Source organism: Myodes glareolus, chromosome 6, assembly GCF_982192425.1.
Source record: "Myodes glareolus chromosome 6, mMyoGla1.1, whole genome shotgun sequence".
NCBI classification, from domain to species: Eukaryota; Metazoa; Chordata; class Mammalia; order Rodentia; family Cricetidae; genus Myodes; species Myodes glareolus.
The window spans coordinates 5,701,201-5,728,557 of NC_142031.1; the positions used below are offsets into that span (position 1 = coordinate 5,701,201).

The following is a 27,357-nucleotide window of genomic DNA, read 5'->3' on the forward strand; positions in this document are numbered from 1 at the left end:
CCCATCCCTACCTCCCGAGTGCTGGGATTATAGACAGGTTATCATATCTGCTCCAGCCTTACATGCTTACTTTACTGGAACTCTCAAGTTCACACACGTGCTTGCATGGCAAGCGCTTAGTGGACTGAACCGTCTCCTCCACCATTATTAAAGAATATTTTCCACCTTTCAAGGATACAGAGGTGGCTCTCTGTTCGAGACTGGCTGATTTATATAGAAGCTTTTACTTGCCTCGTGATTCAGAAGCTGGGCATTGTCCTGCAGTGCTCCTTGGAGAAGCCAAGTACATGGAGGCGCTCAGTGCAGAGCAACAGGGCAGCCCTGTTCCTAGAGGTCAGGCCAGTGTGGGAGTTGTAGTGTTTGCCAGTAGAGTCTGCGTGTGTCATGTCTGGACCTGGTAGGAGGGATGAGCAAGTGACCACCCTTAGCACAGCACACTCCCGCTCTGCCCCACTGGGAATGGGTGGGTGTGACCAGGTTTCGGGACATTCAGCGCCTGTGTGACTTTGTCTCATGAGGGGGTGTTCATCTTGGCTGCTGGATTCACAGTGCCTGGGAAAAGTGCAGGATTGCAAAGAAGGAGCTGTGGAGGTTTAGAATCGGGCTGAGTTAGCCTAGTACAGGCCCAGGGAGGAATGGTAGTCAGGTCGAGCACTACACCATGATGAGGAAGCAGGAACCCCTGAAGGGCAGAGTTCTGTCTCTAGCTGGCTTCTGATGGTGGAGGGACCTGTTTCCTGCAGCATTTAGGTTCCCAGGAAGAGGTGTGGGGTCACTCAAGGCCCCTCTGGTCATTCCATCCCCCGCCTTCTTCCTGAGGCTTCCCTGCATGACACTTGGGTGAAATCCTCCAAGATGGACATACCCACCTGTGCGTGTGACATTGGAGCAGAGATGGATGGTCTCTCTCTCACCCGAGTGAGCAGTTCTTGTTTCTGCTAATGGTACTTGTGGAGACAACATTGGGACTTGTTGAAGGGTTTTGGTTTCGTAAAGTAAAAGGAATTTGATAACAAGTTGGTATTTAAAATTTCCAGGGAAGAAGTCTGTTTTTCAGGGCACTTCAAACCTGTGCTTCTATCTTTCGGTAATGGTTCCTTCCTGGGGCCTTTGAGAGGCCAGAGAGGAGTCGTCCCTGTGTGTCCCTGTCTGTACAGTGAAGCAATGGTGTCTGCCTGAGTGCTGGTGCAGAGCCAGGGCAAGCTTGAGTGGTGCTGTCCTGGGTCTCTTGCCTCTGCCTTTCTTTCCTTGTATGTGAGCTGCCCTGCTCAGTCTAGGCAACACTGGTAGAGTAGCAGGGAGCACTGCCCCCCTCACAAGTCTGGAGTTAGTGGTGGGGTAGCAGGGAGCACTGCCCCCCTCACAAGTCTGGAGTCACTGGTGGGGTAGCAGGGAGCACTGCCCCCCCTTAACCAGTCTGGAGTCACTGGTGGGGTAGCAGGAACACTGGCAGATCTACCCTTTCCAGGCTTGTCACTCAGATACCGTGTTCTGACCCGCACTTTGGGGAGAAACACGCTGTAACTGTCTTCAGCCAAGTCTTGAAGACCATAGTTCATCTTCAGAGGCTGATGCTGAGCACACTCATTTGGGGCATAATATGCTCTGAGTGTGGACATGTGTGAACCAGTGTGATTCCTACAGTAACTCTCTTCCCACCGAGGAGCTGAGACTTGAGGTATGGTAGGTGGGTAGGTGTGTCCTAGCTGTGCGGTTAGCCTACAGCGCAGCAGGGTTCCGAGCAGCCCACCGCTCCAGCTTGTATGTCTTGTCTCATGCCTTTGTATTTACTCCCTTACATACTTTCACCCCTTCATTCCCGGCTGGTGTGTCTGGTTTTCCTCCTCACACCAACCAACTTAAGGGCTGCCTTTCCTACCTCAGTTCTGTGCCCACCTGCTGTTCCTCGTCACATTCATTAGCTGCCTGTTTGGCACATTATAATTGGGCTCCTGCAGAAAGAAACCCTTTCTGCCCTCCCCATTGATAAGCCCCTGGCACCATACTTGTGACAATCTGTGGCATTAATATAGGCACTGATGACTTTAACATGGTTTGGACTCCTCTTATTCCTGTGACGTATCCTGACTCTCCCTGCGTGTGTGCTTATGTGCACACAGCTGCGGGTGCAGACATGCTGTCCGGTCTTCACTCAGCAGTATAGAATCACACTTTGTCAATTCCAGTCCCAGCTCCCACCGTGATGGCCTGTTCCTTTTCCTAGGTAGGAGTGCTTACCCATCCTGCCTCCTTCCTCACTAGCTCACCATACCACTTCCTTTGTCTGCCCTGGGTGGGGAGGGGGCATCTGTCAGATAACCTCGAGGTTTCTGTGGGGAATTCTACAAAGGAATAGAGAAGCAAGAACCCAAAAGCAAGATTTTTGACACAGAGGGATTTTTCTGGCCCTTCCTCTGGGGACTGGGGCTTCCGTAAACACTGCGTCCTGGTGTGCAGAGACAGGCTGCGTGTGTGCTGGGGAAGCTGAGCTGCTGTAGTCCCTCATCTGGCAGAGTTACTGACAGCCTTTTGGACGCCAGACTCCCAAGCTGGCATAGGCCACAGGTCAAATGTTTTCGTCTAGAACGCAGCCTCAGTGCTCCTGCTCTGCCCTAGATAACCAGTTCAGGATGTCCATCCTGGAGCGGCTGGAGCAGATGGAGAGGAGGATGGCCGAGATGACCGGCTCCCAGCAGCACAAGCAGACGAGCAGCGGAGGCGGCAGTGGAGGCGGCAGCGGAAGTGGTACCGGAGGGGGCCAGGCCCAGGTAGGCCCTGCCGCTGGCAGTTTCTGTTTGTTTTAGTGTTTCACTCGTGTGCGAGACACCTGGTCCCAGTGACCTCCCTGCTGCTCCTCCCGTCTTTCAGAGACTGGGAGAGGATTGCCAAGGACCAGCTTCTTGCTACCTGTGCTCGGGTTGTGCAGTGTTGAGGACACCTCAGTGCAGGGACTTACCACCCCGGTTGTCAGCCGTCCTTGGTCTCAGGTCTCACTATGTTCCCTGGTAGTTGGAAGGAGCAGCCAGGGCTCGATGCATGTCTGCTGAAACTCTGGATCAAACCAGGCTTTCTTTTTCATATTCTGTGTCTTATCCCTGTCTTAGGAAATACAGAACATGACTTAATTCAGCCGGTCTTAGGCCCTGGAGTGTTGTTCGGTGAGGAACAGCATTCCATCCACTGTCTTCTCATCCTTCACACGTGCATCCCCTTTTGTTTTTTTTTTGTTGTTGTTGTTGTTTTTTGGGGGGTTTTTTTGGTTTTGGTTTTTCAAGACAGGGTTTCCCTGTGTAACAGTCCTAGCTGTTCTGGAACTAGCTCTGTAGACCAGGCTGGCCTTGAACTCACCAGTGATTCACCTGCTCCCCTTTTGTTTTTAAATTTTATTTTCTTCATTATTATTAGCACATGTATACATGACAGTCATGAGATGTCGATGATAACTTTGGGGAGTCAGTTTTTTCCTCATACCTTGGTTCCAGGGAAAGAACTCGGGCTGACAGGCAAGCCCCTCTGTCTATGAGCCGTACTATCCAGCAGCCACACGTACTGTGTTCATACGCTGCACAAGCGTGTCACATGACCAAGTGCAGGGTGGTGACCAAGTATCGCTTTGAAACATTCCATCTAGGAGCTTTATTTTAAGAAAGTTTGAGAATAAACTATTTCTTAAGACTCCCTGAGATTGAGATTGAGGACCAGGTAATATTTCTTGCCTTCACTACTGAGTCTTTTCCTGAAAGCTGCAGGGAGCCCCTTCTTGCTCTTCAGTGTAAAGGATGGCTTCCTTTCAGAATTCTCTATCTTCTCCCATACCTCTCCTTTTGTCTTGAGACAGGGTCTCACCATGTAGCCTGACTGGCCTGGAACTCACTATGTAGACCATGGTGCCCTCAAATTCATAGAGATTTGTTTCCTCTGCCTCTGAAGTGCCAAGGTCAAAGGTGTACATCACCACCATGCCAGCAGAATCTTATCTTTTAAAGTACATTTTGTTTGTTTGTTTGGAAACCTTGTAAATATAAAACACTAGCAATATCTTTTTATGTTCATGAATGTTGTGCCTGTATGCGTGTGCACCATGTGTGTGCAGTACCTAAAGAGACATGATGGGGGCATCAGATTGCTGTGGATCTGGACTTACAGATGGTTGTGAGCCATCCTGTGGGTTCTGGTCATTGAACTGGGTCCTGTGCAAGAGCAGCCAGTGCTCTTACCTGCTGAGCCATCTCTCCAGTACCAGCATTTTTAATATTAATAATAGATGAAAGCAAAAACATAATGTCTGTGCCCACACTAATCTCAGATTTTCTCTGACTTCCCTATCTTCAGAAGTTGGTGGCAGAGGCCACATGTGCTGTTAAGGCTGGCGTAGAATCAAGGGATCTTCCTGCCTCTGCATCACGAGTACTGGGATTAAAGGCGTGCACCACTGCAAATACGGCTTTCGTCTGCATCCAACACTGCTAAGTTTTGTAAACCAAGTAATCCTTGTTTAATTGATCTGAGGACCAAATAAGAAGTTCCAATGAAATCCTTTTTGGACACAAACACTGTGTAAAGGGGACAGTCTACCATATTTCAGGCTCAGCCACATGGCAGTTGGCCCTCTTTGACCTGATCCAGTGTCAAGTTCAGCTACTATGGGTTGTGCCGTTGACTTGCTCTCCAATAGATAATGGTATCTACTACATGACAGCAGAGACAGGGCTGTTTGTGTTTGATGGGAAGCGCTCCCTATTCATTCACTTCGGGCTGAGGAACGCCGAGAGTGGGAGAAGTGGTCTTCCCTAGGGAAGAGCGCACCAGCTGGTATTAATTGATGATCTTCATGTCTCCATAAAGTTGTCTGTCTGGTGTCTGCCTGGGTCAAGGCCAGCCTGCTGCATATTGGGATAGCCCCGCCATCTTTGGGATGTTTTGACAACTCTGGCTGAGGGATGGCATTGCATCCATCAGCTGCCTTTTTAATTTTTGGAAAGATGTTTTCCATATTTAAAAATAAAGAGCGATGAGGAGCAATGTTATTTTTATACTAATTGGATTATATGGAATTTATTGCCAGAAAAGTAAATGCTTTCCCAATGACACCAGAGATGGGAATTAGGCTGGATGTGCCGCTGGGCTGGTAGTGTGGTGTGTCGAACAAAAGACTGCTGTCCGAGACGCGGGCTGCGGTGCTTACCAGCCTTGATTTTATCCCTCTTTCATGTGGCCAGCGTTGGTGAACTCATCTGCTGTGGGCCCCTATGATTAGTAACCCTTCTGGCTCATATTTCATGCTTTACCATGTATCCCTTAAAGACGAAAAAAAATTGAGGGGTAGAGAGATGGCTCATTGATTAAGAGCATGGGCTGCTCTCGCAGAGGACCTGGGTCTAGCTCCCAGCACCCACATGGTGGCTAGCCAGCTGTAACTCTGGTTCTTCTAGCCCCTGTGGACACCTGGCACATACACGGAACATGCAGGCAAACACTCCAACATATAAAAAAAAAGTTTTTGGATAGTTTTAAGCATTTTTTCTAAAGGAAAAAGAAATACCTTGAAGTGACTCAGCTAGGTTTCCAGAGAGGCATGAATCAGCTGTCATTGTGACCAGATGAAAGCGAGTATTGCCTGTGATATTTGCTCATGCTGGGAGGCTAGGGTTGTCGCCCGAGACACGTCCATGTGCTACAGTCACTGTGACTGATAGACGAGAGTCCTGGCTCCTCAGCTTCAGAGTGCTGTTTCCTTGTTGCCTAGTCTTTAATAATAATAAATAATAATCATTTTTGCTTTTACATCTCAGTTTAAACAAAATTCTTTTAAAAATGTGTCATTTCAGTAAAATAGAGCTTACACATGTGTATCAAATTCATTGTTGCTCTTCCATGTGCCTCTGCTATTCTTCTTCAAATTCATGGCCTCTTTTTTCATTAATTGATGTTTACATACATACGTGTATGTGTATAGACATACATTAATACGTATTCCTAAATACAACCTGCTCGGTTTGTATCACGTTAACGTGTGTTCAGGGCTGACCGTTTTACCAGCTGGTGCGCTCTTCCCCGGGGAAGACCACTTCTCCTGCTCTCGGCGTTCCTCAGCCTGAAGTTCTTTGTGTACGGTTGAGGCCTTTCGCATGTCTATTATATAAAAAAAATATTAGGGGCTGGCAAGATGGCTCAGCAGATAAGACCTCATACTGCTCTTACAGTCGAACCCAATTCTAGTTCCCAGCATCCTTGTCAGATGGCTCATCACTGGCTGTAACTCCTGCTCCAGGGACCCAACGCCCTCTTCTAGCATCCTCAGGCACAGACCTGCGCTTGGGCACACATTCATAATGCATATATATGTACACACACACACAGAGAGAGACTTAAAAATTGTGTGTGTGTGTGCGCGCGCGCGTGCATGCTCGCACATGCCTAGCACAGAGGGCAACTTACCGTGTGGCTTCCAGGGATCCAACCCTGATCATCAGGCTTGGCAGCAGGTGCCTTTACCCTCGGAGCCATCTTGCCAGCCCCTTCTATTTCTTAACATTTATTTTCACTGTTTATGTTTCCTGCTGACTGCTAACTGTCGTCGTCTCTCTGGTGTGGCTGCGGGGGTAACATGTACTTTCTCACGACACAGTGTGCTTCGGGCACCGGGACCCTAGGGAGCTGCTTCGAGAGCCGTGTGGTGGTTGTCTGTGAGAAGATGATGAGCCGAGCCTGCTGGGCCAAGTCCAAGCATTTGATCCATTCGAAGACTTTCCGTGGAATGACCCTCTTGCACCTGGCTGCCGCCCAGGGCTATGCCACCCTGATCCAGACCCTCATCAAATGGCGGTAAGGCCAGGTGCAAAGGACTCGGCTGGTCTCACTTCTCAGTTTCCTGGGCTTTCCCGAAGGAGTCCAGACATTCGGTGCACTTGATAGCCTGTGAGCCAGGGCTTTTTCCCAGAACAGTTCAGTTCCCGAGAGGTTTGTGTGGTCTCATGCCCTAGATTACTGAGTGAGATATGAGATGTCAGACTTTTTGTTCCCTTTGGGCTTCTGTCAAATGGAATCCAAACTACCTTTGAAGTCCGGAGTCCCATTTCTTCATATCAAGAAGGCTAGGTGCCCACTTTGGTTTCATTGTCATGGGTTTTTTGTTATCCTGGTGTTTCCCTTTCTCATGGGTTAACCTGTGGTAACCTCCATGCTGTCTATCCCCAACAGCACAAAGCATGCAGACAGCATTGATTTGGAACTGGAAGTTGACCCCCTGAATGTGGACCACTTCTCCTGTACTCCTCTGGTAAGGAGTAGGCTTGTTAGCTAGGTGTTGGTGGTGCACACCTTTAATCCCAGCGTTTGGGAGGCAAAGGCAGGTGGATCTCTGGTTTTGTAGCCAGCCTGGTTCACAGAGTGATCCTAGGACATCCAGGGCTGCACAGAGAAACCCTGTCTCAGGGGAAGGGGGAGGAAGAGGCTTGTTTATAGTCTTTGACTATCTCTGGACTGGCAAAGGGACTCTGGACCCCAGTGATGAGATACAAAACAGGGTATGATGGCACAGGCCTCTAATGTCAGCTTTCGGGGAGGAAGCACGAGGTTCAGAAGTTCAGGGCCACCCTTGGTTGCACAGTGAATTAAGGCCAGCCTGGGCTGTGTGAGACCCTTTCTGGGAAAAAAGAAATACAAAGATAAATTCTAAACTGATTTGGCAAAGTGAATTTTTAAACTCTGAAGACTATCAGACATGAACACTGTTCCTTCCCACTGGAATCGGGCATTTGATAGAGGCGATTGTAATGGCCCCAGTGAAACTGCCAAAAAGACTTGTCAATCTGCTGCTAGCAACAGCAAAAGTGAAGTCTGTTTTTAGCCTCTTGCTGAGTTTCTTGTTCTGTCTTCCCGATTCTCAGATGTGGGCTTGTGCCCTAGGGCACTTGGAAGCGGCAGTGGTGCTGTACAAATGGGACCGTCGCGCCATCTCCATCCCAGACTCTCTGGGAAGGCTGCCTTTGGGAATTGCCAGGTCGAGGGGCCATGTGAAGTTAGCAGAGTGTCTAGAGCACCTGCAAAGAGATGAGCAGGCCCAGCTGGGACAGACTCCTAGGATCCACTGTGCCCCAAGTGAAGAGCCAAGCACAGACAGCTGGATGGCCCAGTGGCACAGAGAGGCCATGAGCTCTCCAGAAATACCCAAAGGAGTCACCGTCATTGCAAGCACCAATCCAGGTACAAAATCACAAGGGTTTCATCTCGGAACTTGCCAGCTTTCCCATTGGCTTTCCGCAACTTCCCTTAGAAGAGTCCGTAGAATACCCACATACTTCTAAGGGTTGGCGGCAAGGGGAGGGTTACATAGTGTTTCTGATGTGCCCCTCCCAGTGTGGAAAGTCTGTACAGGACGCACACCCCTTTGGAGGATTGTCTAAGTAGGCAGTGCTGCTGGGGAATAGCGACAGCTCGGGAACGTGTCTTGCGTGTCTTGCGCTCCGGCTTCGCACTTCTTATCTCTCAGGCATAACGTGTTGGTTCTTTAGGGTTCCTGCTTTCGTCACCTGTCCTGACTGTCCTTTCTACTGTACTTTTCAGATCTGAGAAGACCTCGGTCTGAACCCTCTAATTACTACAGCAGTGAGAGCCACAAAGATTATCCAGCTCCCAAAAAGCATAAATTGAACCCCGAGTCCTTCCAGGCAAGGCAGGAGAAACTGCTTTGCACTGCACTGAGTCTGGAGCAGCCAAATATCAGGAAGCAGAGCCCTAGTTCTAAGCAGTCCTCCCCTGAAACAATCAGCCCCAGTGAAGGAGTGAGGGACTACAGCCGGGAAGCCTCCCCTCCCACTCCAGAGTCTGCAGCATTCCAAGCCTCTGCACCTCAGCCTGTAGTAAAGTGGAGTTCCAAAGATCTTTACATTGGTGTGTCTACAGTGCAGGTGACTGGAAATCCGAAGGGGACCAGTGTAGTAAAGGACGCGGCGCCTTCACAGGTGCGTCCGAGGGAACCAATGAGTGTCCTGATGATGGCTAACCGAGAGGTGGTGAACACAGAGATGGGGGCCTACCGGGATAGTGCAGAGAGCGAGGAATGCCCCCAGCCTATGGATGATATTCAGGTAAGACTCATCAGGTAAGCCTTCAGAAGCTAGAACCTCACTGGCTGTGAACGTTACGGTTCACTTTTGAAAGTCATGTAATTGTACACCCCCAGATCCCTGGTCCCCCCCGCCTCCACCCAGGAAGGGTTTGCAGTCTGGTCTCACTTGGGGGAATGTTGAGTGTCTGCTTACCCTGGGCTACTTTCCTTCTGTGACGCAGGCACTGTGAATAGGGCCTGACCACAGGTCCTCATCAAAGCCTCTTGGTACCAACCCTTTCAGAACTCAGCTACAACCCTCTGATGAGTCTCCTGCTTCCTTGCATCCAAGAGGACAGCTTCACCATTTTCAATACTGGTTATAATAGAGGCAAGGCCCTCAAAATAGCTAGCGAGGAGTCTGCAGACAGGACTTGGTTGTCTGAGTGACTGACTGACTAGCACGGCCGTCATTCAGCCATTGTGAAGGACATCTGTGTCGTGACGCTCCCGTGGCATGTAGTGAAATACCTCTAGGGCTCATAGCTGGATGCCCTTGTAATGAATGTAGGAAGCACAGGTCCTGGGGGCACTGAACCTGTAGATGAAATGAGGCATCAGGTGATTAAAACAAAGTCTGTCAATTCAGAATCACAGAGGCAGCCAAAAGGGGCAACCAGAGAACACGGGATGGCCATCTCTGTTTCCAGATTCTTGTTGATGAAACCCAGAGCAAAAGGAAGACTCGAGGGCACTCACGCCTAAGGAGTGATGCTGGAGTGGGAAGGCTGGCTCCCTGCCAGCAGGTGCAGAGAAGTTACTGCTGAGTCACTCCCCAGCATTGCACCCTGGGGGAGCTGTCTGTCTCTCTGCTGTTCTGTGAAGGACACATGCTTGCTTATTACCAGTCTTCCCCCTGCTCCTAGTGGATGGGAGAGCCCACTACTGATTTACCAACAGCCATGTAGCCAGGAGGACGCCGGCCAAGTTAAATCATGTAATGTTGTTTAGGCAAACACTCTCGCGAGCACAATCCTCAGCCCCTTTTTAAATTTCGTCTCAAGACCTAGTCTCATTAAGCTCTCCAGGCTGGCGTCAAACTTTAGAATCCTCCCGTGTCTGCCTCTCAGGGAGCTGAGGCTAGATGTGTGTCCCACCATGCCCAGCTTTTGTCAAATAGTGTTGTAGACAAAAGGCTGGTCAGTTTTTTCCTGTAAAGAGCCAGGTGACTTTTTTTAGGCTTTGTGGTTCGTACAGACACTGTTGTAACTGTTGGATCTGCTGGAGGAGGACAAAAGTAGCCGTGGACCAAATGAAGGGAATGCATGTAGCTGTAGTGGACTAAACTCTAATTACACAAACAGGCAGCTGGCTCTGCCCTGCCTGGTACAGTCTGCCCAGTCCTTAGTGTGGACCATTCCTGTTGGAACCTGTATTAATTACTTTTCTGCTTGGCATAATGAAGCCAGCCAAACGAAGAAAGGGGGTGGTATTTCTGGTTCAGTCTCAAGGTATAGTCCATCGTGGTAGGGAGGCGTGGCAGCAGGGGCAGTCAGGAAGCAGACTGGGTGCAGGTGCTCCTTGCTGTGTTTACTCAGCCTGTGACTCTAGCCTGTGGGATGACGCCATCCATTCAGGGTTGATCCTTCTCTCCTCTTAAACCTTTCTGGAGACAGTCATAGACAGTTGCTCATTGATATATGCTATGGACCGGCTCAGGGGAGCCACTCGGACTGTAAGGGAATCAGGGCGAAGGCACAGGAGAAATCAGGATACGGCGAGGAAAGTGACACTCAGACACTCTCAAAGTTGAGACATGCTGTTGCGATTTACTTACTTCAGTGCAGGATTATATATTATTACAAACAAAGAACTTGGCAAAGGCATACATCATCAGATCATAAAATAGAAAAGAACGGCATAAAACAGTTTTACAAAGAGAATTTTTAAAAATGCTTTGGCATGAGCACAAAGACTTTTGCTTCCTTACATTTGTAAAGTTACCCCTTCTTTTTTCTTGTTATTAGAGAGACCATTGTTCTTGAGTTACCCCACCTTTATCAGCTTGTACCAGGTTGCTGACTTGGGCTCAGCTAAGTGACCTTGTGTGTCTGGGTGAGAAAGAAGAAGAAGGCTACTATCTTCCTGGGAAAACTTTCTGAGACTCATTTTGTACCATTAATCTCAACTCCTTTCCCTTCCCGACTCTCAGGGTCAGATGTTGTAATTAGCCTAGGTTTTCTGGCCATAAGGAAGGTTGCATAGGCCTCCTGTTAAGTTGCACATAAATGCCTAATGCTGTTTTCCGGTAGAAGGCTTCTAAGGTTTTTTTCTGCTAAGATTAACTCCTTTTATTCCACATCATCAAGGAATTGTCCTAATGATGATTTTGGCAATTCCCAGAACTGGCTACTTTTTTAAGGCTTTGATTAATAGCGGAGCAAAATTCAAAAATGTCTTTAGCAGTCTTGTTTGTATCCGCAACTACCTGGAATAGTCTGATCTGTTAGCAATATGTAAGGATCACAAAGAACACACAGACAAGGGAAAAGACACACATATGGCTCCAAGGACAGCCAGGTCGAGTCAATACTAATGGCGACTCAGGTAGCATTACACCACAACTGGTTGCCAAGGGACCGCCTGGAACACACAGCTCCTAGAAGCACGAATCCCAATCCTTCCGGCAATATTTGCCCATCCAGTCAGCATTTCTGCTACACTGGCAAGACAGCCGTGGATGTAGCAGATATAAATTTGAAAAATTACGTTAAGCAAACATTTAAAATGGGTTTTATGAGGTTTTTTTTGAGTTCTGATTTTTAGATTATAAAATCAATTCAGCCAACTTTAGATAGCTGTTGGCTGATGAGAAGATCTTAGGTCAGCCTTGCTTCTTCCTCAGCTCCCACGTCCCCTTGAATCACCACCCACATGTCATTGCAGTCCCAGAATTTTGCCTTTATTATAGGAGATGAGCTGTTCCGGCCTTGTGAACTTCCCTTCAGAACATGCACTCGCTGGAGATCAGAGTGTCTGAAAACCTAAACTGTTGCATTTTAACTCTAATTTTTAAGAAGTATGTAAAGATTTTTGAAAAGATGAGACCGTATCTCCAATCTTAAGTACAGATTTTGCAGAGAACCTTAATTTGGTTCCCTGTACCCATGGTGAGTGCCTCACAGCTCCAGCTCCAGGGGATACAACACCCTTTTTTGGACTATGAGCACCTGCTCTCACATATGCACACACAGACACACCTGTGCACACGCACACAAACACACAGAGTTAAAAATAATGAATCTTTAGGGCTAACAAAACAGCACAGCGGGTGAAGGTGCTTGCCTTCAAGCCTAATGTCTTGAGTTTGGTCTCCAGGACCACATGGTAGAAGGCACATGCAGGCACATAAATAATATTTTTAATTAAAATTATGGTTTACCTGAAACATTCCCCCCAGATATGAGGTTCGTCCTTAACTGGTTCATGCTACTGAGAGTAGACAGTGGGCCCGAGACAGAAGTTCTCTAAGATGCAACCAAGGTGAGGCCAAACTATGATTAGGAGATAATCGGGTCTCCGGGTGAGTCATGAACTGACTCTAAATGCTATTTGAGTGCATTTGATTGAGGCGTAAACTGGCTGCCCCCCCTTCCCTGCCCCACCTCCATTTTCCTTTACACGGTAAGGGTGGCAGTGAAAGAGGTTTGAAGGTTTCTGAGCTCAGTGTTCTGTGACCTCTGATTGCAGGTGAACATGATGACCTTGGCGGAGCACATTATTGAGGCTACACCAGACCGAATCAAGCAGGAGAACTTTGTGCCCATGGAGTCCTCAACCCTGGAAAGAACAGATCCCGCCACCATTAGCAGTACGATGAGCTGGTTGGCCAGTTACCTAGCTGATGCTGACCGTCTGCCCAGTGCTGCCCACATCAGGTTAGGAAGATTTGGGGTCTGGGATTCTCTGCCGAGATTAAAGTCCTGGATTTAACTGGAGGCCAAGTGTAAAGAGACTTTCCCAGGAGGGCATATGGCCTCACGCCACTTCCAAACCCTGGCTCCGCTTTCTCTCCTCTATTACATCCTCCCCACATCGCCCTGCTTTAGGGGAAGTTTCTTGGAGGCAGGCTAGTGTCCTTATTGGCCTTAGTATTCAGCACAGTGCTAAACTGATAATAGGTGCTCAGTATGAACGTAACTGAGATGCCGTCAAAGTGTTGTGTGTGTAAAACTGAGTGCAGGCATCTGACTGGCCCTGGGTGGCTTCAGGTAGATCCTGACCTTGTCTCATCAGTTCGCAGGTAATGGGCGGTGCGAGTAGCTGTTAACTGTCCTGTCCTTTTCTTTGTTTCAGGAGTACGTACACTGAGCCCCTAACTCCTTCTTCTAATGCCAGCTTGAGCCCTGCGAGCTCACCTGTCAGTGAAGTGGCTTTTGAGAAACCCAGCCTTCCCTCGGCAGCAGACTGGTCAGAGTTCCTGAGCGCATCCACCAGTGAGAAGGTAGAGAATGAGCTTGCACAGCTCACGCTGTCCGACCACGAGCAGAGAGAACTCTACGAAGCTGCCAGGCTTGTCCAGACAGCCTTCCGGAAATACAAGGTAAAATAGGGCTGTCTGCTTCCCAGTTCCTCTCCCCTGTGGCTTGTGGTTTGATAAAATGTTTATTGGAAGACTTTATGTTATGTTGTATTATTACCATAATAACATTCAGGAGTTTTGGTCAAATATTTGACCTAAATCATAAATCAGACCCTGAGGACTCTGGGCTGCCCCTGAGCCCTGGAAACTCAGTGTTGAAACTTCTGCGTGTGCTTTTTATTAGGGTTGGGAGCTAGGTGGTACTCGGTCACCTTCTGCATATCCCTAAAGGAATCTGACCACTCTGCCCAAAGGTGTTTAAAAAAGACGGAAGAGGATTATGTAGGAAAGACTGCTGAGAGCCTGGACGATGAGTGTCACAATGCCTATTTTGTTAAAAAAAAAAAAAAAAAAGAACTTTTAAATACATATTTTTAGACCTCCTAACATCCAATATGATTTGATTTTTAAAAGCAAAAATAATTGATTTATTCTGTAAATTCATTTTTCTTCACCCCCCCCCCCCCCAAAGACAGGGTTTCTCTGTGTAGCTTTGTATCCTGTTCAGGAACTCACTTTGTAGACCAGGCTGACCTCGAACTCATAGAGATCCGCCTGCCTCTGCCTCCCGAGTTTTGGGATTAAAGGTGTGCACCCACCACCGCCCTGCTTTTTGTTTTGTTTTGTTTTGTTTTCATTTTTCTTAATTCACAGTGATCATTGTCAATGCAGGAAGTAAACCTGGGATTTTATTTCTTGGAAAGGATCACTCCATGAGTAAAGGGTTAATCTTGTTTGTGTTGACAGTTCTTATGTTAGCTGTTGTTGATCTCCCCCTCACTTTACCCCTCAGGGCAGACCCTTGCGGGAACAGCAAGAAGTGGCCGCTGCAGTCATTCAGCGCTGTTACAGAAAGTACAAACAGGTAAATTTAGCTGTGTGTCACAGGAGGAAACAGCACCTGTCCACCCAGCCCAGGCCTCAGAGGATGCTGCTGTGCAGTTTGGCTAAAAGCACCACATCCAACTCTTAATAGCAAAGGCCTGACTTGAATTGTTTTGATTAAGAACCAAAGGAAGGACTGCAGAGATGGCTGAGCGGTTGAGAGCACTGTCTGTCCTTCCAGAGGTTCTGAATTCAATTCCCAGCAACCACATGTGACTGACAGCCATCTGTAATGAGATCTGGTGCCCTTTTCTGGCCTGCAAACATACATGCAGTACAGAACACTGTATTTATAATAAATAAATCGTAAAAACAAAGAAAAGAACCAAAAAGAAAACAGCATTCTGCCACCAAGCTTTAGTTAGCAGAGACACGAATGACAGCAAGCATTGCTCACAGAGATCATGCTGCACAGTACAGCTTGTGGGATAGCCACACTGCACCGAGGGGCAAGGTATGCATGCCATCTTCCAGGAGCAGCGTGGCCCTCTCATAGCTACTCCAAGCAGAGTTTTATTTCCATTCACAGAAGAAGCAGGCTCAGAGAAATGTTAGTTTATAGATACCGAGGTGGTTATAAAATACTAAAAATTGGGCTGAAGAGGTAGCTCAGTGGTTAAGAGCACTGACTGTTCTTCCAAAGGTCTTGAGTTAAATTCCCAACTACATGGTGGCTCACAGCATTCTGCAATGTGATGAGATCTGGTGCCCTCTTCTGACTTGCAGGTATACACGCAGGCAGAACACTGTATACATAATAAATAAATAAATCTTTAAAAAATAATAATAAAATACTGAAACTTTCCTTACTAAGTTTAGACCAGTTTCTATGTTAAAATCTGGTCATGTTACTTGGAACAGTGGCACAAGCCTCCAGTCCCAGCATTCAAAGACCAAGATGGCAAGTTCAAGACCATCCTGGACTTGCTATTACACACACACACACACACATGCATGCACAGGCATGTACACACACGCTGTCAGTTTTGTAAAATAATTTAGAGTGCCTTTGTTTTAATTGGGTTTTGACTAAGCTTTACATTCTACACAAAGGGTATTATACTAAGATGTATAATAATTGCAGAGAATTTTGGGGCCCCATGTTCAGACCTAGAGTTTTGGTTTCTATGTGAATTGCTGGGGTTTTTTTTCTTTTGTTTTTCAAGCTTCTTCTTTAGACTTTTGTCAGTGGGCAGAAAAGCAAGGGCTCCAGATCTAGCTGTTGAGTGTTGAGTCCGAGATCCCAGACACTGAAGGTTTATTGTGCAAACGCTGACACCGCAGCCCTATGTCTCAGATCAGTGAACAGGCTTCAGGTTAGCACTAGATGGTGCACACAGACGAGAGGGTTAAAGTCTGTGATGACAACAGGTGCTTCCACAAAAGAAGAAGAAAGAAAGAAAAGTTCCAGCTGAGTAGATGTCACCTGCGGCTAGGGACATGGAAGGGTTTATCTTTGGAAATGATGACACGTGAGACTGATATTTTAGAAGGCAGAAGGCAGTAATATAGCCAGGCTGCCTTTTCTTTGGTTTTGGTTTTGGTTGGGAGTTGCACTGATTTGGGGTTTTTGGTTTGTTTCCTGTATTCGGTCATCTAACGGTATTGTATTTTCTGTTTCTCCCCAAGCTGACATGGATAGCCTTGAAGGTAATGCCACACCAAGTCCTCACAAACCATTCCACCAGAGTCACACACTGCACACCCTTCACCAAACACATACTCCTCTGCCAGGCCACCAGCCATACCACATCTATCTATCCCTGGGGACCTGTGAATTTTCTAGTAGACTTGGCTTGGGCTTTGATAGTAGGTAAACATTTTTATGACCAGGTTGGTCCAATAAATCACTGACTTTGAACCTAGTGAATATTAAGCAAATACCATATTTCTGTGGTGGGCTTCACAGTGATCCCAAGGACCAGAGCATGCTCTATTGTCAGTCCAAAATGACGAGACTTACAGAAGCTCCCTAGGATGCAGTGTACTTACCTTAAAGGACTTTTGGTTGGGTGGAAATGAATGTAAAGCAGATCAGAAGAGATCAGAGTGATTTGCTTTCTGGGCATTCTGAAAAGTCAGTTTCCTTCCCTTGTGTTATGACACAGCTAAGGATGCAGTTAGGCATGGAGGGTGGGGTTCTGAGTAGTTTGTCCCCTTAGTTGCCTTCTTCATGTAACTTCACTGTGTTAGAAACTTCACATAGCACGGTGGTCAGCTTTGTGCACTTAGAGCCTTGAGACTGGTTGAGAACCAAGCCTGGCTTCTGGGCCTTCTTCTCTCGGATCTGTGGCTGTGGAGCATGTTGGGTTGAAGGCCTCTGCCACTGGCTTCTAAGAAGCTCACAACTCTCTGGCACCCTTCCAATGTCATTGCATGGCCACTGTGTGGATCTAATGAGTATTAATCTTTTGTAGGGTGAAATGGCTTAAAGGTGTCAGCGTTTCATGATAAGCCTTGTATTTGGGACTTCGTAGCTCCATTAGAAATTTGGCATGGAGCAAATTGGTTAGAAAGAGGTGCTGACTGCTAGGTGGTGCAGAATAAGTAGAGCCAGGAGACATAGTAAGGGTTAAAGCAGTACCAAATTGGATAGTAAATGCTCATCTTAAAACACTGCTTAAATGTTACATTCTAATTGTTTTGGACTCAAGTTTCTTAAATATACTAGAAATCATCAGGAGAGGCAGAATAAGATGCTGTCTGAGGATGGAAGTACCGTGCTGTCTGCAGGCTGTCCTGAAAGTGGTTCATTCCATTTTGGAAGACTAGATGGAAGATTGCTGTTGGAGTTTTGGAGTCAGCCCCGTCAAAGATGAGAGCAGGAAGGAGGGATTCTTACCTCCTGAGCTCAGAGGACTTTTGGCTCCCGTTGTTATTGTCCTTTTCCTTCTGTGTCCCCTGCAGTATGCACTTTATAAAAAGATGACCCAGGCGGCCATCCTCATCCAGAGCAAATTCCGAAGTTACTATGAGCAGAAACGGTTCCAGCAGAGCCGGCGGGCTGCAGTGTTAATCCAGAACTTCTACCGGAGTTACAAGAAGTGTGGCAGGAGACGGCCAGCCCGCAGGACAGCCGTCATCGTGCAGCAGAAGCTGAGGTGGGTCATGTGCCTGCAGGGCCTGAGACGTGGCAGCAGCTCTGTCTCCAGCTACTCCAGGTGTTGTGGCTTTGTCTAGCAGTACCTGTGTTGTTCTCTCTCTGAGATCCTTTCTGTAGCTGCCACATGTTGTTACTTGAATGTCACTGGCTAACTTCAATATAAGTTAAAATGTGTCAGAACTAAAATTTATACTTAGTGAGGCATCATTCTACAGTGTTCTGAACTCACTAATTACTCAGAAAGAGTACTTAAAGCTCGGTGACTACATTTGAGAGAGTAGCAGCCTGAAGGTTAAAAACAGAAAATAGCCAAAAGAGAGTACCAAGCTCAGACGACTTAATTCCTACACTGAGGAGGTCTGGCTACTGCCACCAAAGAAAACAACTGAGAAAGACCTGGGTATGGTGGTATACACCTGTAATCCCAAAACTCTAGAGGCTGCGTTGGGGATCATGAGTTAGAGGCCAGCCTAGACTACACAGCAAACCCCTGTCTTACCCCAGACAGACAGACATAAGTTCTAAGAGCATATGGAGGAATCCTCTTGATTTTAATCTTCATATTGCCTCCTAAAAACTTGGGAGAGGGCCATAGCTCTGTTGGCAGAGTACTTGCCTAGCATGCACAAAGCCCTGGGCTCATATCTGACATCACATAAACTGGTCAAGGTAGCACATGCTTGTAGTCCCAGCAGTTGGGAGATGAAGGCAGGAAAATCACTGGGGGGTTGCCAGCCTGAGATACAGATACCTCAGACACAGAAAACAAAGGCATGGGAGAGTCACTGTGGCAGCAGCGTGTGCTTCGCAGTTGCACATGTGACACAAATCGTTTAACTGGAAGTCTCCTAGCTGTCAGTATCTGCACTATAAACTTTATGGAACCTTTCTTGTGACAATAATGTTTCGGCTTTTTCAGGAGCAGTTTGCTGACCAAAAAGCAGGACCAAGCTGCTCGAAAAATAATGAGGTTTCTACGTCGCTGTCGTCACAGGTACACAAGTCCTTATCTCTCACTGTGCTCATCAGTAGTAACCAAACAGCCCTGACCTTCCTAGCCATTGGCTGGCTCTGTGTAGTGCTAGTGACCTCCAGCAAGCGTGGGGTAAGCACTCCAGTCATACCAGGGTGGTAGAACTCTAGGCACTGCCACTTGGGCTGGAACGATTTGAGAAGGTGTGTGTGTCTGACCATGGAGACCCAAAACCATGTCTTCCAGTTTTGTTTTGGGCATGCATGTAATTTACTTGGACTTAGCTTTTAGTTCAGATTTCTCTTTAACTCATATGCCAGTTTGCACTATGGGCTTCACTATGTGTTTACTCTGCGCTAATAGAAATCTACACAGAAAATCAAGGAGAGAAGAAAAAGGATGCTTAAATGCCATCTAGTTTTTTGCCTGTGGAAGTTCCGCTAGGCAGTTGGTGCCCTCTGCTGGACATGTCGAAGATAGCATTTCCATTCAGTTTACCACAGAGAGCCAGTCTGATTTGGTCCAAGGTGAGATCAGGGAACACAGAGGACAGAGCATCTTCTCATGGAGCCTTGCTGTAGGAGTCTTTCCTCAGATGGGAGCTTTCTTGGTGAAGACTGAGACTTCTGGGGCTGGAGAGGAGCCTCGCTTTCTCTCCGTAGATCGAGTCAGGAGTCTGTAACAGTGGCCGCTGTAACTGCACTGCGACTCCCCTCCATGTAGTGTGTTGTTTCCAGGCACCAGGAGCTGGCTCTGCGCTGCCTGCTCTCTCTTCTGTTAGCCATCCCGAAAGCCTTGCATTCAGTTTCATGTCAGAGCTTTCACTCCAGTTTTTCTTACTCTTAAAGCCATTTAAGTTGCTAATATTTGAAAATACTTTGCCCTTGAGACTTGCTTGAAGTTTAACTGGAAACTTAAACTCTTACTTAAGTCAGCAAAGACACACGTCTCTGTGACTATAGAAAGAAACATGCATAAAGCCTTAAAGAGTAAGTGTTAAGATGCCGCCAGTCTCTAGATGGACACAGGACATCAGGTACATCCCCTGGATGCTGTCTTCCCTGGATCAAGGTTTCACCTCCACCACCACCACCATCCTCTCCTACTCCTGCCCCAGGAGCTAGCACATGAAATACCAGTGTGAATAAGCTAACTGAGAAAGTCCTGGCAGGAAAGGGATAGTAAACTACAGGGTGTGCTTCACATAAAGAAAGTGCTTCTGCATGTTTTCCCAGAGTCCATCTCCTGTCTCTGTTATTTCGCCTGTGTTTCAGTTAGCAGTTGTGTGCTCACAACCTGGTAGGACAGTTGAGTCTCTTCAGTTGGTAAAATACCTTGAACTCCCTAGGTTCTTTTCCTTATACCCTCACGTGGTCACTGCCTCCCCCACACACTTTTTTTTGCTGGTAGAATGAGAGTCCCCAAAAGACTGTCCAGCACAGAAACTGCTAGACTTAACCCCTATGCAGTCACTGCTCTACTTCATGAGGCTGGTTCATCCGGTCCAGATCCTGATGTTGCTCTTGAGGCCATTTCCAAGAACATGTGAAGGTTAAACTGCGCGTTGTTGAGTTCAAACGCACATGAGAAATTTAGTGTAGGCAAAGCTACCTGAAACCCTTTACTGAGTTTCCAGTGTGTGTTCCTTCTGAGGGTGTGGTCTGTGTTTACAGTGGGTGAGTTGAATGAATAAGATATTGAAAATATGATTGCATAAAAGACTGCTTCCTAACGTAGGCTGGACAGAGGAACCCTGCTCTTACCTCTGAGCTGCTGGGAGGAATTTGCCGAATGTCTCACCAGTCTTGAGCTTCTGCTCTAACTAGTGGGGCTGGCAAGGTCTGCTGTGAAGAGAGCATCAGGTTTGGGGCTGTGTCTGCTCACAGTTTGCAGCAAAATAAAGACTGCTGCTCTTTTGTTGGCCTTCTGTGGTTCAGATGATAGAAAATTGTACAAGCCAACAGCAGGAGCCTTTGCATATTGGCTGTGAAGTGTGTATTACTCTCCATTTTTGTGTGTTCATTTAGCATATTTCATTAAGGAGCATGGCGAAGCCCTGGACCTCTCTCCTGAGGGTTATTAACTTGTGTTTTCCCTGGATGTGTGCAGACCATTCTGGTTTGCTTAGCACTGCTTTCAGAAGCAGCGCTGTCATGGTTATTGTCTGTTAGAAGCATTACAGTCTGTATTAAATAGAAAACTTCGTGGTACCCTCTCAACAAGGTAGGTAGACAGTGGCCTCAGAAATCGGCAGGTGTCCCATTTCTAAGTCATTTGACCCCCAGTGGTTTTTAAAAGCAAGTTGATGGGTTTTCTTCCTGCTCATTTCACATCCCCTGCCATCACCCTTCTCTTCCTTCCCCACTGAAGAACTCTTTGGTTGACATAAAGCTATTGCTAAGATTTCTGCTGTGACCCTCACATGCTAATAGCTCTCTGGTGTTGTTTTACTGTCTAAAGCCCCCTGGTGGACCATAGGCTGTACAAAAGGGTGAGTTTAGCTGCCTGCTAGCCAGTTTCTCCTTATCTTCCATTTTCAATATTTTGCTTTTTGCTTGCTTGCATGGGGCTGCAGCGTAGGTTTGCCAGTAAGTTCCACATCCATTCTGAATGAAAAATAAAATACAAACTAACCCTGACTACTAACACTGCTGTTTTATGCAACAGGAGAGCAGTCACTTAAAGTAGAGGTTCATATGCATGAGGAAGTGTGAGGGAGGGACGTTTTGAGACTGCTGCCCAGCATGCTCAGACCAGGTGGAGTGCCTTCCACACAGGCCTTCCTGCTAACATGAGGCTGTATTACAAGGAAAATTCATCAAGTGGTTTTGTAATTACAATACCTGGCTATATCTTTTCCTCAACTTTCGTTTTCTCAAAATTTCTTAGGCAAAAAAGCTCATTAGGAAGTACTAGGCTTTTTTTTTTTTTAATTGTTTATAGATACTACTTCCCCGTCACCCTGCCCTAGAGTTTGGTTTTTAAATCACTCTTCCCTTGTGCTGTGAGGAAAGTGAAGCTACGGCGCTGCCCTTCAGAGCCCGCCTAGAACACTGAGCATACAACAGAAGGCTCGCCGGATGTCAGCACTGAATTGCAGTTACTGATGAAAATGTGTGAGCGATCTGAGCCTAGAGATTCCGTGTCACGTCTGGGAGTGGCTGTTCCAGAAGCATTTGTGTTTTAAAGACAGTGTCTTGACTAGGTAGGCAGTAGACATTGCCATTGTTCCCGAGGTCTAAGAATACGATCCCAGTTTGCAGATAGGCACGGAAGCATCGGCAAGTGCGGCTGAAACGCATTGTAAGGCACACGAAACCTTCATAAAGCTCACAGCATTGGACTGGAACCTGAGTAAACTGGCAACTTTTTCTTATGTGACACTTGAGAAGATGCTGGTTCAGTGTTGCATGGAGGTTACCTCTGTCAGCCTCTACAGGCTGCTGCCTTGCCAACTTGATATGACAATGAGTTTTTACAAGTTTTTCCTGAGTAGTGACTTATGTGTAGAACAGTTGTGACTGCTTTAAAATCAGAAATAAAACAAGCCAACTATGAATAGCTGCTGAAGGAGAAACTTGGAAACAAAACCAGAAACACAGTTATGCTTGTAACTTCAGCTGTTCCCACTCTAATGTTAGACAGTTGTTTGCCATTTGAAAAGAGCATTCAGGTCCCATGTGGTAGAGCCTCTCGGAGATATCTGTGCCTGAAGTAGATGAGGCTCCATCTCATCCACTGCATACACAGATAACACTTGTTTTCATCAGACATGACAGCGACCCCTCCAGGAGGACAGGTGCATGACCTAGCATTCAGTTTAACTCGGGTAGTAGCTTGCATGTTAAATGCAGTTTGTAGAGCCTGCTGAAAGGAACAGACCTTTTACTAGAAGTGGTTGCTTACGCACTTTTGAAGCTTGTTAGTTTTGGGTATGTCAGTGGTGATTGATATTGTCAAGAGCACATTTTCTAAAGGTGATCTCAGTGCCAACTGGAGTCCCTACTTTAATTTCTCTAGTGCCTGCTGCATTCTGCCATGAACTCGAAGACTCCCACTCATGCATGGGAAGCTGGAATTTCATAACATCCCTCATGCCTCACGCAGTCAGCAGGGAGCTTGAGAGAGAGGAGTCAGGAGGGTTTGAGGGTCCTTCTGGGATGGGACCATTTATCTAGCTCTTTATTGAGGAATGACTTGTCTATGACTTTGCAGTTGCCAATAAGATCTCCTCTCCCTCTCTCTTCCTCAGGAACTTGCAGTGGCACCCCCCCTCCCGTTTGTAGTCCCCAAGTGGAATTCCTTGGGAGCTGAGCATTCCCTCAGTATACCTGGGATGGCATGTCAAAGAGGATAACATGCTTATTCTGTTAGTTTGTAAAGTACAGAACATCAGTCAGAGGTTTATATGTTAAGAAGTAATTGAAATGGACAGTTACATTTCATGATGCAGTGTGAACCATGCTATTGACCAAACTCTTAGGTCCACAGCAGAAGGACTGCCACAAAGGTAGGCGCCACCATTAGCAGTTTTAGGACGCCACAGGCTCGTCCCAGCTGCAGGGTGACCCAAAATTACCTCTGTGTCTGAGAAAGGACACCAGTACTCTTCTAGTGCAGGTCATTTGTGTCTGGCCTTTCACCCAGGCTTAGCTCCTGATTTACCCAGTAACTGAAAATGGAGTTACCAACTTCTTAATAAGCTTGTGGGAAGGTTTTTTGGCTTGGGGCTTTGTTTTCTTTCTTCTCTCAGATACATTAGTTTTCTGTTAAGGTTTAAGAAAATTTCCAAAAGTCTATAGGGGAAGTACCATTTTTCACAAAGACTTCTGGTGTGTCTCATATAGTGTTGCCCAGATTTACAGTCAAACCACTGAGATACAGGTTCAGGAAACAACTTGGCCTTGAGGTATTGAGATATAATTGGCTGAAAATGCATGAGAACACAAAGATACAGAATAGTTTTGCCCTTCTGTCTTGAGGACAGCCCTTTTGTGTCCCTCATAAATGAGGGAGGCCATTCTTGGTATTTCCTAGACAGGTGTCTCCTTTCCCCACAGTCAAGGAGGCCCTGTGATCCCTGTGGCGTTTAATAACCTGTATCTGGAAATGACTGCTTTTCTGCTCGTGTTCAGTAAAGGCGGTGCAGCTCTCAGTCTCTCTTAGAGGAAGAAGAGGTAACACGTTCAATCACAAATATTTAAGCCGCAGGTGTCTGAGACCTGGGTTTCAAACCCTTTCCTTTTTGCAGCAGATTGTTACCAGCTTCTGGAAGTTACAAATCAGCATTTGCTTTGCTGTATCCTTTTATCCAAGGGACCATTTTCTGACCCCACTCGAAAGGGTACTGCTGTAGAAAGGTCAACAGTTGGTCAAGGACCCACACACGTGTTAGCTACATCTTTAGTAAAATATGCATGAGGTTTAAATTCCAAGTGTCCCCGTGTATCAAGAAGTCAGAAATGAATGTGGAATGTGTCATGAATCTCAAAGTAATTGTGTCTCACTTGCCTCTTTTAGGAAATGAATATTTTTGGAACACAGTGGTGTGTGTTAAATTGCAGACAACATGTTCTTTATCATTCTTATTGGGCCTCTCTGTCTTTTTTATTTTGCAATCCAAATGAGATTTCTGGAATATGGCAAGATCTCTCTTTTCCTAAATCCCCCACAAGCTGTTGCAGCCCTGAGAGCAACAGGTAACTAACCAGAAAGCAGCATCAGGCTGCCTTGTGGATTTTTGACGGCCAGTACCGTGAAGCTCTGCCTGCTGAAAGCCACTGACTCATGAAGCATTTCTCTGGCTGAGCGGCTTTGCCTGACGCTTTTCCCATGGACCATTGTTCACTAGGGTTTCTGAAGCAGGCCTTTTTCATTTATTCATGAATTCTCACTAGACATCTATCTGATGGAGTCGACCCTATGGGCTTCTGCTGGCTTTCAGGGCTGTTGCTTTTACATTACTCGAGTCCATTATAATGCAGCATTCTTTTTGTTTTTAGTTGAGATTGTATTGTCATGGTATCTCAGAGTGTCAATTATTTACAGCCTAGAATGCTCAAGAGAAATCTTGGGCTTGTCTGGTAATGTTAATATTTGAAAGATCACAATTCCAAGGCTTGATGTCCTGATTTCCTGCACCTCCAAGCTAGTCGAGTACTTTTCAGATTACTGATAGGAGAGTCAGAAATATGGCCCTTGGGATGGTGAGATGGTTCAGTGGTTATGAACACTTGCTGTTCTCGCAGAAGATGGAAGTTGGGTTCTTGGCATCCACCTGTAGCTCCAGTTCCAGGGGAGAGCATCTACACTTTCGTGCATATGCCCCACATAGACACGCACACATATGCATAATTAAAAATAGAAATGTGGTCCTTGTAGCTCTCCTTAAAGGAAGCAATGCCTATTGCTTATAAGAACTGTAGCTTCTGTCCTGTATTTGTCTGTAGTCTGTCATGGAAAACTAGTTTGCCTGTCTTCTGGGTAATGGGATTCAGAAACAAGTACATTCATTCATTCATAAATAGCTAGATAACCTGGGCACTTCTTTCTTAGTCCTATATGAGCCTCATATTCGTAATTCTTTAAGAAAACCCAGACCTCAGCAACCCTTAGCCGCTGTGAGCACTACAGGTTAACTGAGTGCCTGTGCTCTAAGTTGTCTGGGCAGTAACCACAAGTACTGCATTTTCAAGTAGGAATCTAACTTCATAAATCCAGGCTAAATACCAAGTTCATGTACTGAACCTGTCCAGAGCACAGGAGATACCAAGCAAAATGGTTCAGACATTTGATTTTGGTTTGAGTAAAACAAAAATGAATTATTTTTCCACTGAATTTTTTAGTGTCTGTCATATGAACACATTTATAAGATGAAGTTATCAGTAACCATTTAGGGCCAGGGAGTTGGCTCAGTGGGTAGAGGTTCCTGCTGCAGTCACTGGAGTTGGATTTTCAGAATTTATGATAGACGGGGAACATGGACTCCTGAAAGTGCCCTCTGGACTTGGCATTGCATATACCTGTCTGCATACATGCACTAAAATAAAAAATTTAAAGAAATATCTTAAAGAATGCTAAACAGGCATGATTGTTAATATAGAAACACGTATCTCTTGTAGCTCATGGAGAACAAACAGATGAGCAAGGAGGAAGACACAGACATGATTGTTAAACTTCACGTCTTTCTGGTTGATAAAGGTTTAGTGATTATCTAGGTCTGTGACTGATGAGGCAATATCAATTTTTTTTTGTAAAAAAATTTTGAAATACTGACTTGAAATTTCTGTTTCTTAGAATTTGTTGTAAAATTCTGTTACTTCAGATGTCATCCCAAATTGATTTAGAGGTATAAACTTTCTTTAGAGGCAATATAACCTGAATACATGACTTTATCTGCCTGGTATTTGATTTAAAGGAAAACGTAGACACCTATTCCATCCTGTTATCTGTTCAAATGCTGTGAAGCCCCTTTGTGATGTCAGTAGGACAGGTGGCACAGGTCTGTTTTCTGCTGTCTCGGGTGAGTTGGTATCAAAAGGGCATGTCTGTCTTTGCATGGTTCAGGGTTCCAGAATTGTTGTAACAGAGGCATTTTGTATGAGGGTGTTCCCCCCATACCATTGTAATTAAATTCAATACAGTACTTCATGGAGGACGCTATCTTAGAAGGGAGAAAACAGAATCACTTTCGGTTCCATCCAAAGTATAGTATTTCTTCAAATTTATTTTTCCTATTAAAGTCTTTTGGAATAAACAATATAGTAGGAATTTTTAAGAACCTGTTAGAAGCAATGAAGTGGAACAGAATGGCTTTGAAGTCAAACAGACATGGTCTCAAGTTGCTCTCTGTCATTTATCAGCTACACAAGTTGAGGCAGCTTGCTTAATTCCTATGAATCTTACGTTCTGCAATTATAAATTAGAATGACTGTATTTTATGACTATAAGGTCACAGGTTCTCAGCAACCTTTGACGATACTGGAGTATTAGATTTTCTCCACACTCCCTTTTCTCTAGTTCACCCCTCAGCAGACATTTGTGTAAAGAAAAGTTCTATGGCATTTCATTCCTTTGACGTCATTTATGTCCCAGTATAGTGTGATAATTCCAAGATGAGATTAATGTACCTAAAAACTGGAATGTTCCCAGTTTTCCCATATAGACGTCTGTGTGTGGTCACACCCCTTCTTAGTGGTCTGTGAGAACATCACTAATTCATAATTACTTCAGCATTAATTTAAACTTTTGTGAAAACTTAATTGACATTTTAATTAGTTCCAAAAGAAGTTGGTGGCGGAGTCGGGGGTGACTGCAAAAGCCAAATGTGACCAGTTTAACTAGATGAATAGTCTTTACTATGTTTATCCTGATGAACTGGTTAAGATTCTTTGATATGAAATTGCCTAAAACATTTCACTCTTCTTTTTATTTCACATCAGTGATGAACTTAATGTGTGTAAAGCATTTCTGATGGTTCTAGAAGGGCTGTCTTCATGGGTGATGCTATCAGATTCTGAAACTCTAGAAGTCTCAGCAGTGATGCTATTAGTTCTGTGCTAATGCACAGAGTGTGGTATTTGACATAGCATGCACATCTTACAGGACTTTGGCAGATGGGTCTGCGTGAGCACAGAACTGCATGTCTGGAAGTGAGGTTGGCATCTGTGCATGCCTTGCATTGTTCCAGCCAAAAGGGATGTTAG

General features: G+C 46.0%; 1 protein-coding gene across 10 annotated transcripts in view; it reads left to right on the forward strand.

Moving 5' to 3' along the window:
* Camta1 (calmodulin binding transcription activator 1) overlaps positions 1 to 27,357 on the forward strand; it is an 832,857-nt gene that overhangs the window by 800,452 nt on the left and 5,048 nt on the right. For 2 of the 10 annotated variants that reach the window (XM_087906830.1, XM_087906834.1), the window contains 12 exons: positions 2,617 to 2,768; positions 6,629 to 6,825; positions 7,201 to 7,279; positions 7,890 to 8,205; positions 8,566 to 9,089; positions 12,800 to 12,987; positions 13,406 to 13,652; positions 14,485 to 14,556; positions 16,206 to 16,226; positions 17,484 to 17,677; positions 18,599 to 18,673; positions 21,113 to 21,143. In XM_087906830.1, the coding sequence (XP_087762956.1) occupies positions 2,617 to 2,768; positions 6,629 to 6,825; positions 7,201 to 7,279; positions 7,890 to 8,205; positions 8,566 to 9,089; positions 12,800 to 12,987; positions 13,406 to 13,652; positions 14,485 to 14,556; positions 16,206 to 16,226; positions 17,484 to 17,677; positions 18,599 to 18,673; positions 21,113 to 21,143 (2,096 nt within the window). The remainder of the gene's footprint in view (positions 1 to 2,616; positions 2,769 to 6,628; positions 6,826 to 7,200; positions 7,280 to 7,889; positions 8,206 to 8,565; positions 9,090 to 12,799; positions 12,988 to 13,405; positions 13,653 to 14,484; positions 14,557 to 16,205; positions 16,227 to 17,483; positions 17,678 to 18,598; positions 18,674 to 21,112; positions 21,144 to 27,357) is intronic. The other 8 variants (XM_087906838.1, XM_087906839.1, XM_087906835.1 and 5 more) reach the window with 7 other exon arrangements.